Raw genomic sequence first — 13903 nt, forward strand, 5'->3', positions numbered from 1 at the left:
TGCTATTTACTAGGTCTCTCCAAAACCATGATTCCACACAGACTCAAAGAATAAAAAGAACTGTTGTTGGCAGCATATGCAAATTAACACTAAAAAGCAACCTACAGTTAGCAACACACCTTTAGCTGTTGTTGGTGCACATGTCAATCATATGTTAAACCTGCTCCAGCACTACAGAAAATTTGAATGATACATCCACAGTAAGGCATACATGTCTGTAAAGATTTTCTGTAATTCAGTCATGTAAGTATAACGTTCACTTCAGAATTTGATAACAAGGCATTTGTAAATGACACAGTTTTATGTTTAATCGTCTAAAATTGTCAGAGTAATGTACTATGTGGTAAGGGGTGCATGCATGGTAAAATGCATGGTACATGAGATTTAAAAAAATGAATGAATGAACTCTTCACACATGTTTTTAGTCTGAGGCTCATCCGCTCCAATCTCCTTGTCTCCCATTGCCAGACTTCAAAGACATCTCTGGGGAGAAGCTTCAAAACATTAAGCATGACAGGCTTCCTCAGGACTCCCACAGAGTCCCAAACTAGCCAAGAAACAAAAAGAAAGTTTCTCTCCAGCTATTTGTTTTAAAGTTGTTCTGTTAAAAAAAAAAGAAAAGAAAACGTCATTTGCTCTCTCTTTACCTGGCCTCGCTTTTATCTTGCACCCACTATTGTACTTCCCGTTAGCTTTTCCACTGTTTGTGTTATCCCTCTTTACCTTCTTTTCCCACTCTTGCTTCATCCTGCCTGTACCTTTGCAGTAGTCTCAAACAGAAGAGCTTAAATCATATCAGTGGTGGGAGCTTTGCCAAGTGCCATCCATTATACTGAAGCAGTGCTGCAATGTTGTCTCTTTTCTCATGTTTTTTTTTTTTTTCATATTTCAGCTTTAGTCTCCATTAATCCCCTTTTTATTCAGCCCTCTTTGTGACATTAACTCAATTTCTTACACCATACTCATTATCTCCCCATCATATCTGCGCTCCCTCTGCTGTTACACTGTAGTTTTCTTGACCATATCTTCTTTCCAACTTCCTCTCTTTTCTTTGCTGTCAACATTTGCTGTTTTATATATCTCACTCTTTTACCCCTTTCAACTGAAGCCCAGTGTGTTTTTTTTTTCTCTTGCCAACCTTCTCGTCTGCTTTCTTGTGTCACCAAGAGTGGCAGCAGCCAGCAGACTTCCCGACGATGCTTCTCTTACATTGATTTTTTTTCTTTTCCTTTTGGCTAACCCTGTATATCTTTTCTTCTTCCCGTATCATTTCCTCTTTTTTTTTCTTTTCCAGGAATGGGTGACAGCCACTGACCTGCTCATCTCTTTGGACAGGCTTAACACCTTTGGAGATGAGTTTTTCAAGGATGCTAAAGTGCTGCGCTCGTACTTCTATGCCATCTCTGATTTCTCTGTGGGTGGCAGGTAAGAGACACCAGAAAATGCGGTGCCAAAGCAATGTCACCATGCTTGATACTCTCTGAAATAATAAATGTTGGGAACTAGTGTTGCTTAAGCAATTTAGATTTTTCGACTTCACTAGCATCTCTTTTTAAGGGAGTTATATAGTACCGAATGGCCAAATGTGTTTTAAAGTAAACTAATTCCCTGGCTGAGGTGTTACGGGTAGGTGGCTGGGCATGCAAAGCACAGATTTTACCCAGTATATCATAAGTTGATCAGTTTTAAGGTTTTATGTATCAGGACATGATAAAATGCATTTGGTTCTTAGTAAGGTCTTCAAATGAAGTAAATACGACCTCAGATGAACAAGTGCACCTAACTTATTATCCCGTTTCACTATTCATTTAACAAAATGCAGAAGCACTGTTTGAAAAACTAGGTCTATGCCATGATTCAGTAACCCTTTTCTATGGTCCACTCATCTTAACGATGTTGTTTCAGTTCACTGAGGTTTCTAGGTAGTCATTTATTCACAGCTCCCTGTAGCTGCTGCCAAAGCAGTTAATCGGGTTGAAGTTTGATTGCACCTTGATTTTTGTTTTTTCTTTTTCAGCCATTCTGTTGTAGATTTGCTGTTATGGTCAGTACTAATGTTTTGTTGTATGATCCAATTCGGGCCAAGCTAAAGTTGTCAGATGTCACATTTAACTCTAGAACACTCGTGGTATACAGAGGAGTTCATGGTTGACTCAATGAATGCTAGGTGTCCAGGTCCTATGGCTACACAACAAACCCAAATCATCACCCCTCCACCACCAGGAACACTGCAGCTCCACTTTTTGTACAAACTAGACGAGTCTTCCAGAGGTCCTGTGGTTTTCTCAGATGCAACTTTGCAAACCTAAGCCATGCTGTGTTGTTCCTTTTAGAGAGAAGAGGCTTTCTCCTAGCAACTCTTTCCAATCAAGCCATCAGTCTTTTTCTTGTCACGAACTTTAGCATTTAACATGCTAACTGAGGCTTGTAGAGTCTGAGATAAGCTTTTCACAGTCTGACCTTGAGGTGAATTTGTTGGGGCATCTGCTACTGGGGAGACTGGCAACTGTCTTGAATGTTGTGGGCTTGTAGAAATCTTTCTCACTGAAAAATGGTGAACTTAAGATTGTTTGGAAATGGTCTTTTAACGCTTCCTAGATTGATGGGCAACAACAATTGCTTCTGTAAGATCACAGCTGATGTCTTTCCTCCTTAGCGTTGTGTTAACACACACCTGAATGCTCTGGACCCACAAACTGCCGAAATTTCTGCTTTTGCTGATGATCAATTCATCATATGCCTTTGATTAGCAACAACTGGCTGCTACTTAACTTCTTAATTTCTATGAAAGCAGTAAGGGTGTGCTTAGCTTTTCATACACTGCTTCTGCATTCTTAAATGTTGTTAGTTAAATAATTTTACAGTGTATTTATTCATCTGAGCTTGAATTTACCTAAAATAAAAGCTTACTAAGAACAAGATGATTTTTACTATGCCCTGATACATAAAACCTTAGAACTTTCTTTTTACTGTACCATGACTCTGTGGCCATGGCAAGATAACATGCTGAACCTATATTCTGTCCTGCTTTCTGCCTGTCAAGTTGCCATCAAATGAAAGTAAACCAAGATAATTCTCATTTCTCCTTCCACATCCTCGGGTTTATTACTCATAGTAATGAAAGGGGACATGGTACCATAGACCAGGCTGCACCTTGGCAGTGCAGATAGAACCGAACGATTAAGCAGCTGAGATGAAGCCCTCACAAAGAACGCAAAGTTGATCTGACATCTGTCATAAACACTTAGGGTCTTTCAGCTGGATGACAAATTACCCACCAATGTCACAGCACGTGGGTAAGAGAGCCACATGGCCATTAGCCATATACTGGTGCTTTCTGCCTAAGTACACGTGTTTTTACACCACACGCTACAGGTCAAGTCAGCAAGCCAGATGCTATTAAAAAATCCTCCAGGTTTTCTACAATATATCAATAGTGCAAAAAGAGCTGTGGTGGCTTCAAGGTAAGAAAAACAAGCTTACGACCAGAAGGTCGCTAGTTAAAACCTTGGACCCTGGACTGGAAAGTGAGAAAACCGCACTTTCCTCTGTCTCATCAAAGAAAGGCCCTTAACCTCAGTTGCTCCAGCGGAGGTGCTCAGTGGTCAGCAGGGTATGCTTAAGTTATATAAGGAAGCCTCGGGGTCTAACTTTGTCAATGTGAAGACAGAATTTAGTGAATATATTTTGAGTATAGCGAAATAAAGTAATGTTGGAAACAACCCACTCATGAGACTGATGTCTAAATATCTATGAGAAAATTTAAAGTGCACACATTACATGCTGCCAGTATATTTCAGATCAACACTCTCATATTCACACCTCACTTCTAGCAGTCTAATATGTAGATCGGAAGCACCTCAGAGATAACGGAAAGAAATGGGTGTGAGCCTCAGGCAAGCATACATCTGGTTCTGGGACAGCTGGCTAAATTTGACACAGCTTACCACTCAGCGACAAGTGCCTGTACCCCTGTCACAGCCACTTGACAAACCCAGTGACACTGCCAGGAAATAGTGCACACAGGAAGGCATATCTGTCATCATGCTTCAGAGGAAATAATCCACAGGCAGAGGGGAAGGAAATTAGCAGATAACAGTCTTATGAAAACTGAACTAAACAATCACGTTTAGCTCACAAATATTGACTTTTAATTTTGGAAGTTATTATAATTACTGAAGACGCAAAATTTCATTTATAAATTAAAAAAAGAAAAGCATAGAGTTAATGCTTTTGCACATACTAACACAGTTACCAACAGGGCGTTACTGTAATCTGATTACTTTTTTCAAGTAACGAGTAAAGTAAGGGATTACTATTGCAAAAACGGTAATTAGATTACTGTTACTTTCCCGTAGGAACGCTGCGTTACTAAAACCGTTTTTGCGAGAATGCATCATGACAGTGACGTAAGCGAGTGCGACGTTCGTGACAACAGCTGTGTGCAGATCAACAATGGATCATATATTGAGTGCGGGAGAGAGTATGAGCGTGCAGCGTTTAAAGCGTGGAAGTACTGACCTTACTTTGAGTTTGATTCCATAAAAAGTGACAAAAACATTAGTGTCCACTGTGCGTGGGAAGAAAACTTATTTTTACAGCGAAAAAAAACCCTAAACTTCAAAGCAAGCACCGAGTGCGCTACCACGTAATGGGAAACTCACAGAGAAACTCGCGGAGTCTTCAACTGACCGCTGCGGCACACCTGCACCAGGGCAAACCTCCGCCTGCTATACAGGTGAAAATAGAGCAACAGGACCGCTAGTCTTTGACTTTATTTATTTTCTGCTGTGTTTTAATTGCATCTATTTGAAAGACTGAGTGTAAACACAAATATATATATATATATATATATATATATATATATGTATATATATATATATATATATATATATATATATATATATATATATATATATATATATATATTTTTTTTTTTTTTTTATGTGCTGGAATGTGCAGAAAATAGGTTTAAATATTAAACAAATTTCTTCCAGTCAGAGAATGTTGCAGATAATTAAATTTTTGCTTGATGCATAAAGTTAAAAGATTAAAACTAATAAAACAAGTTTTAAAAAGAAACTTTTCCATTTGATTACATTTTGTATGATGGATTATGCAGAAAAAGTAGAATCGGGCTGAAAAATCTATCGCTTTATCACCTATTCAGGTTGTAAATCGTGTTTTTAAAAAGTAACTAAGTAATTAATTACTTTTGAAAATAAGTAATCAGTAAGGTAACAAGATTACTTTTTTGGGGAAGTAATCAGTAATTAGTTACTGATTACTTTTTATAAGTAGCTTGACCAACACTGGTTACCAATATTAGAGATACTGCACTCACTTGTTGCTGTTTCTGATACACTGGGTGAGTGTGAGTGTATTATTAGTGGCATATTAACACAGTTGAAAAGTGTAGTTGCTGAAGGGGAATAAAAGCCCTGCCTCACCCCAGACCACGTTTTCATCGGTGAAGGATAATAGAAAGTGACAACTTCTTACGGGGGAACTACCTTCCCGCTTTCCTTCCGCCTTCAAATCCATTCACTGTGTGCATAACTGTGTCCAAATTTGTGTGAGTAAAAAGGGGAGGAAAAACAGAGACAAACGAAAGCTTGTACATGCAGACTTTACCTAACTATCGATGTTTCCCTCAGATGTAAGTGTAACGGCCATGCCAGCGAGTGCATTGAGCGAGAACATGGTAACCTGGTCTGCGCCTGCCAGCATCACACAGAGGGAGCCGACTGCCAGAGATGTCACCCCTTTTACCAGGATAGACCCTGGGCCAGGGCCACTGGGGACTCTGCCAATGAGTGTTTGAGTGAGTAGCTTGATCCCAGGGTGACACTGTGAACCCACTGGGTGCAGCCATCTGGAAAATACACGGGCCAGTGTTAAATTCAAATGACATTCTCAGGCTGTCAGAGATCCCACTTAATCCATCAGTGTGCTTCCTCACATCAATCCCCAGTATTTCTTAAATCTCGATATGTTCACATGCACCTTTTGTCTTTTATTGTGCGAGTTAGTAAATACAACCATTCATCACTGTTGGGGAGGATAAAAAGCGCGTAGTCTGACATGAAGTCCTCATGGAAATCACTGAACTTTACTGATCTTCATTACACTCTAGGCTGAATGATTTTTTATTATGCTGAACTCAGCTTTACACATAATTTAACAATACGTCTGCCACCGCAGATGACCTTTTTTTTCTTTTTTCTATTTTTGTGTGCAAAAGTTGCCAGTAAAGGAAAAAATTTGATGTATTTAAAATTGCCTGATTGCAGAGCCAAACAGCTGAGAGATCCCTGGAAGTTTTGTGTATATTTGATTTTTGGCTCATATGCACAAATGTTTGCAGGCATTCTCCCACCGTTGCTTTTGTATATGTGATTTAGCTGAGTGTTATCGGGTTTGGCTCGTCGGACCATGCATTCCAGCTGAATCCTGCTGACGATTAACCCTTCTTTTTTTCCCCCTGAATTCTATTAAGCAGCAGACTTGCTCTAATTACTCTTGCACTTGCTTCCGAGCAGATGGCATCTTAAATAGACTTCTGCACCCAACTTAATCAATTCTGTGCATTAATATAGACACCTTATAAAAGCACCAGAGAATGCAAAAGTGCGAAAAACCAAATGCTCATTGTAATTGTTCATCTCTGTCTGGCAAAAGATTCATTTTGACTGAGTTTGCCCCAGCCAACGCCGAAACAGTAATCACTGCTTTTAACTACTTGTGATTACAATCAGCAAATCAAAATTAACATACACTAAATACACAGAGTCATGTAAACAATAAAAAACAGGCTTTTTGGTGTTTAAACTAATTTCTGACAAAATATTATTTTATTAAACTTCATCATCAAAAGGCTGGACAGTCTACATAAACATATGTAGTGTTGTCGAATGGAAGAGGTTCAAACATAAGGTCTGTGGGCCAGAATCGGCCCAAAAGAGACTCCAACCTGGCCCACTGGACAGCTGTGGAAAATGTGAAGGAGGACACAAATTTTGGACTATTAACAGCATTTTCATAAACAACTTATTGTACTGACAAAGACCTCACCCACAGCCATTCATACTACATTAATAAAGTAATAGATAAACAATTAAATGACAAAAAAGTTCCTGTACTATAGAAACGTCTGTTTGTTTTACAGTGTGTACACAGTTAAATCAGTAATAAGAATTTTCTTTGAATGAACAGAAACTTGCCACTTTATGATTACAGGGCAGTCTTGGCAATGAGGTATCAGAATTTTCAGTAATTTTACACATGAATTTCTTTCAGTTTAAGCCCAAAGCGTCATGCTGAGTCTTTCATTTACTATAGTGTTTCTTTATCATGTAGAACAACTGAGACAGTCTATTGAAGTAACTCTTCTTTTTCTTATTTTGAGATATCTCATGGATTAAACTTGTCCGGCCCACTTAAGATCAAAGTGGGTTGTAAGCAGGCCCACGATGCAAAATCTTGTTAGAGTCTGTAAATGAAGGTCTTACAGGGTAAGTTTCCTTTAAAATATATTACCCCATAAACTAAAAAACATGCCTTGTTATACGAGCTATAAAATAATATAGGCTGCAGTACAAAGTTTAAGATTTAGTGTTTTATCTCCAGTTTTGTGACTACATAAAAACATCCTTTCCTCAATTATGATAATTTTACATAAAACACTGTAAGTTTTGATATGATTCACTGGCAGGGATTGGGTGTTCTATATATTTTGTAATTTATTAGCCATGCAACCCATTATCTTAGCAAGGGCAGTGTTTGGATTTGCAAACATTCATAGTGACATGTAGACTGGCATGTGTTAACAATATGGATCATTTCAGAGAATTTAGATGTATTCTTGTTAAACACATGTTTCTGCATTTATTGTGGATGTATAATGTATCCATCCATCCATCCATGGATTGAAATCTATCCCTGCTGACACTGGACAAGAAATAGGGCACACCCTGCGGGTCAGCATTCAGTCAAAGGCCTGACACATACTATAGAGGCAGGCAACCATTTACACCCCTATTCACACCTAAAAGTTGTAAATCTAACTTGCATGTCTCGCGTGTGGACAGTGAGAGGAAACTGTAGCCTGCAGAGGGAACCCATACAAGCAGAGAGAGTGCCACATCATTTTATTGATGATGATGGTGATTGATGTGGTCATTGTTTAAAGACTGCTATTTCCAACTTTTTCTAAATCAGCAGGTAGAAAAGCTAAAATGATAACAACAGAAATTTGTTTCCCAATAGACTTTAATGTAAAAGGTTTTCATTATCTTAATATAAATTGATTAGCACACAGCAGCTGCTGCTACTAACAGAGCAAAAACATAGTAACACAAAGATATTAAAGTCATGTTTGTGGCCCATTTAAAAATTAGCTACCCAGATTATACAACGTCAGTTTAAGAAAAAATGAACAAAAAACATCCAGAAGACTCTGGTGAGTCAAGCATCTCTTTTAATTGATATTTTTACACCGATAATCTTTTAGAACTGAAAATAAACTGCACCAGATGAGACCTTTAAAGATTTTTTAACTCTTGAAAGCTAACAATACGGCAATAATAAAGACAAAACATGAATTTTTTAAAACAAACACCAAGTGACACCCAGTTAATTAACTTCCTATTTTCTGCAGTCACGTCTTTTGCTGCATATAGTAAATCATATTACAGAGATTTAAAACTTAAGCTACTGTTCACTTTCCAATAATTAACTTGTAGCTTCATATCATATATGATCATCCCAGAAAAGCCAATTTATTAAATTTGTCTCTTAATCATTGCAGTTTTTGTTTGTGAGCACATGCAATGGGTTTGAATGAAGGATCAGATTCCTCAAAGGCTTTCCATTTCAGCACAAGATAAAGCACTGCAGTGTTAAGTAAACGATTACCCACATTTACCAGAATGCTTAAAACAACATGAATAAGCACAAGTGCAGTCATTCCAAATAACCCAGTGCTGACCCTGGATGGAATGTGTCAGCACAATGCTTTGGTCAATTAGGAAAATTTGCATAATCTTCCCACATAAAATGACATTTGACACATTACCCATCATGTTTTAAAGATAGAGTATGGTTACCTTCTTTTTTTTTTTTATACCATGTGACGATGATCATGTTTGACATAGAATTAGGGCTCGCAGTAATATCAGCAGGCTGATTAAAATAAATGGTTTGTTAATAAGATGACTAGTTTCTGTTTTGCAGATTAACAGAAAAGCATCTGTTTTATCTTCTTAGCTTTATTTCAGCCATAAAAACATAAAAGAAAACTGTCACAGTTCCATCAGTCATAATTTATGATCTTTACAGGGCACAATGTTCGGGGAGTTTCAGATTTAGAGCCTCATTTAAAAGAAGAAAAGGAAGAAAAGTGTGACAATCTTGCGATTATTACCGCTGTCTTTGCTGTTGTTCTTGTCTGAACAGCAATAGCAGGTGGTAAATGGAAGCTTTAGGTGGCTTTTTACAAGAGTTTTTTCAATATTATGTGAACGTGACTCTGTGTGTTTATGAGTAATTTTAATATTAGTTTGGTTTTTTTATACAAACTTGAATTCAGACTGTATTTTGTTTAGTTTTTGTTTTTTACCTGGCTGGTTTTTTTTTTGGTCTTAAGGTGTGGAGAAATAACACAAACCCTTTTGCTACAATTTGCTCTATGTGTGTGTGTGTGTGTGTGTGTGCGTGTGTGCGTGCGTGCGTGCGTGCATGCATGCGTGTGTATCAGGAGTGCAATGGAACGTCATTCTCATCAAGATTCTCCCCCTCTGAGACTGAAATCATTTATAGCCTGGGCAGGTTGCTTTGGGCCTTCACCATTTTTTGTTGTTTGCTTGATGTTGGAAGTGGCTTAGCCTGAGGCTGTTCCAGTAGGTACATGCTTTAAATCCCTTTTTTTTAAACCACTGATTTATTGCTGATCCCGTTGTAGCTTGTATACTGTGATCATTTTGTTGCATACCTATTGTGAGGTCCATAACAAGGTAGATACATCACATACTTAACATTTTATTTCTGCCCCAAAACTCCTGCTGTGAAAAAAGAAGGGTGGGTAGCACCCAGTAATAATCATGCCATTTAGCATTAATAAGGTTTTATTACAGTATTAGCATCAACAACGTTAGCGTAAAACCTACATGAATATCAACATTTAATATTGAAAACCCAGCTGTAATTTTTGCACTTGCTAAATGTTCATGAAATAAGCTTGCTTTAAAGTAGCCAGGTCAAGATCATCATCAGCAATTGCAGGTTGAGAAATTTTTCAAACATTAATTTCACACTAAGCTGAAAATGATGATAAGCTGGTGTAGAATATACAATACCAAGACACTTACTTAGTCTGCAGTTTCTTAGAACATGCAAAATTCTAGAAAGCATCTACAGTTCCATAAGAATTAAGAGAGTAAGCAGTACCCAGCTGTTAATAATCAAATGCAGTTGATTAACTGATCATCAGTAAGTTTGTGCACCTGTGTAAAGGGTTTTGTCAAATTGCTTTCAGGAGCATTTAGATGTGTGTCAATATAGTGTCACAATCTATCCAGGAGTGGATGTCACAGCAAGTTCACTCATAGGTCAGACTGTACCATGCTCAGACAAATCGCAAGTGCTAGGTCTCAGTTAGCACGTGAAACATTAAAGCTCCTGATAGTACAATTACAAAATGACTGAACAAGTATGGCTTGTTTGGCTGCCAGAGAAAGTCTCTTCTCTCTAAAACAAACCTGGCAACATGACTTAGCTTTGGAAACCACAACAATTCTATATAAATGTCGGCAAAAACACCTCATACCAACTGTCAAGCACAATGGTGGAGGATTAGCAATTTGTGTTTGTTTTTGTAGCCACAGTTCTTGGGCACCTTGCAGTCACACAGTCAAGTTCTACAAGCTATTGAAATATGGGGTGTATATATCGAGAATACTGCATAGAGGTCTGCGAAAACTTTCTTTTTCACATGAAAGAATCCCCAAAAAGACTTTAATAAAGCATGCTTTTTATTTGTTCTTGTTTCTAATGTCTCTGTAAAGCACTTTGAATCACCTTGTTGTTGAATTGTGCTATACAAATAAACTTGCCTTGCCTTGCCTAATAGAAAGATTACAATAAATTCTTTGTTAGCATATAAAAACCTTTGAATTTGACATTTACCTTCTCTTTATCCCAAGCTCATGAAGTTAAATAAAGTACAAGTATGATAAAGTTCAAATAAATGATAAAAGGAAAAAGTAAATGTGTGTTTGCTGCTTGGATTATATTACTTCTTTTGCATACAGCTATATAATCCTGTATGGTCACATGTCAAAATGTTTTATTTTGGTAATTTCATTAAATAAGTAGTCTAGTCATTTATTAACTGGAAAATGTTCACTCTTTGATACAGACATACGAAACAATGTGAAGTATTTTTCTACCAAACCAGTCTGCACAACTTTCACCAAATCCTGCACTGAAACTCTGACCACAGATAAGTGATTACAGAGTCTGAGAGATAGTTATAATATTTATTACACATACAGTAACACAATCAGATCTCATATTGTTCATATGGTTTTGTAGAAATTTATAACATTTGGGATTTGTACAGTGGAAGAAAAATATCCCATCACATTCAGTCAATGCAGTTTCTTCTTTGTGTGCACCAAAAGTAAAAAAAAATAATCTACACCTAAGGAGTTCTTGTGTGAGCTTTTTGAGTTCAAAATAGGTATTGCATTATCTGACAAGACTTCCAACACAGTCCAATCAACACCAAACCATTAACCAGTACAGAATGGTACTATACTTATTTCACACTACACCCCATTACATCCCAATGCCTTGGTGACCAGTGACAGATAAATTTGAAAACTTTTTCCCTCTAAAACTCTGTCCAGTTTATTTACGTTGAGACTTTTTCGCCTCATCTGGCACATGACTGAGGACTCATCACAGTTGTTTTCCATTACATCATAAGTAACCTTAACTACCTACAGGCCACAACAAGTCAGAACAGCACTGACCACAGCAGAACAAGCTTTATTCCTATTTTTCAGCAACTGAAATGAAACCCTGTGCCACAGCTGTGCTAATATGTTGAGATAATTTAAATTTAATATATTTTGGATGGTAGAGATAAGTAATGGTGGTTTGTAACCTCACCCATGATGAGGAAACTCGGAAAAAAGTCCTTCCCTATAGACATAATAAAAGGACAGAGAAATTAAAAGAGCAAATCATTAAAAACAAACAAATCATATATAAAGAAATGTCAGCTGTCCTACATTAGTCTGAAAGATATCAAAGCATGGATGGCCTAATTTTTTGGAATTTTAATGAAAGTAAGACTGAGATTGTTGTTTTCAGACCCAGTGGTGCTTGTGATTCCTCGTCTCTTGGACCTGGTCCCCTGCATTCATACGTGACTAACCTTGCTATCAAACTGGACTGTGATTTTATACTAGATAAGCAGATGAATTCTGTTATTAAAGCTAATTTTTATCATTTGAGACTTTCATAAAGAATCAAATCCACTTTATCCTGTAAAATCGTTGAATGTCTTATTCAACTTCTGTCACAATGCCCCTTGGACGATTGCACTGCGCTCTATATTGGCCTTAGCAAAGCTTCCCTTAACGCCCCGACCAAAGTGCGTCAGCTCGTCTTTTAGCCGGAACCTGCAAACGAGAAAACATTTTCCCCCGTCCTGGCATCTCTCCACTAGCTCCCAGTTCAGTTATGGATCCATTCTAAGATTTTATTATTTGTTTTTTAAACTTTTAATGGATCACTGCCTCCATATGTTCCCTCAAGATCACTAAGGTCCATGGACCAGCTGCTCCTGCTGTCCCTAAAACCCGGCTGAAAACCAGGGGCGAGCGAGCCTTTTATGTTATTCAGCATGGCTCATCATCATACTAAACGGTGGTTTTATAATATAAGTAAATGACTCTGAGGGGAAGAGAGAAATCTTTCCCAATAAAACTCAAAGACCTTCAACATATTTAAAAGGTTTAAAATGATTTATAGGATGTTTATCTACTAAGCAAACATTATTATCATAGCAGTATAACTCACAGCAGCGAAACATGATGGCTTCTAAGTTGAAATCTTTATATTTTATATCATTTTATACACCAAACCATCACACTGGTTTAGCACACTCTTAAAGGCACTGTTTCCGGGAATGTGTTTGTTTGCTTTCTTGCTGAATTAGATGAGAAAGAGTGCAATTTTTCATTTGAAAAATCAAAATCAATCAACCTTGGGATAAATATACAATCCAACCAAGACAGGAAGCAGGGGGGGAAAAGCCAGACTGACTTTGTCCAAACACAAACAACAATTCACTTAAGTTGGCTGATTGACACACTAGGTGTGTCTGATCAGTGGCACAAATCTATCTGAAAAAAACAAACCCAAAAAACATCAGTTTGTGGTTTAATGCCATGTTGAAGTTGGGTGTAGTGAGCTCTAGTCTCATATTTAAGCTTAGATGAAAAATTGATGCCTCCTCAATGTCTAACTCTTGCCAAGAGAACAAATAAGCATATTTCCTGAAAGTAAATGCAATATAAAACACATTTATGAGGCCTTGCTGCATTGAACCTCAAAACACATTAAAGATTAAAACATGTATGAAATTGCCTGTCCCAGTTTTGTATGTATTACTGTAGAGTGTGTCATTACACATTCTTTTGGCAAGAAGGAAAGTAGATAGTGAGAATTATGGCATTATTATGTTAGAGATGAGACTTTGGAGGACTCCTGTGAAGAAATACAGACTTAATAACAAAAATAATAATCACCATCACTACTTTGGATAAGCTGAGATGATGGTGGTGGTCATGACATGATGACCATCACCACGTGGGGGCCAGGTCCCATGTAG

General features: G+C 37.5%; 1 protein-coding gene across 1 annotated transcript in view; it reads left to right on the top strand.

Annotated features, from left to right (window-relative positions):
* lamc3 (laminin, gamma 3) overlaps window positions 1-13903 on the top strand; it is a 136249-nt gene that overhangs the window by 32107 nt on the left and 90239 nt on the right. Inside the window, exons 3-4 of the mRNA XM_039999894.1 lie at window positions 1295-1425; window positions 5658-5824. Coding sequence (XP_039855828.1) covers window positions 1295-1425; window positions 5658-5824 — 298 coding nt within the window. The remainder of the gene's footprint in view (window positions 1-1294; window positions 1426-5657; window positions 5825-13903) is intronic.

Source organism: Simochromis diagramma, unplaced genomic scaffold, assembly GCF_900408965.1.
Source record: "Simochromis diagramma unplaced genomic scaffold, fSimDia1.1 OVJJ01000596.1, whole genome shotgun sequence".
Lineage (NCBI taxonomy): Eukaryota > Metazoa > Chordata > Actinopteri > Cichliformes > Cichlidae > Simochromis > Simochromis diagramma.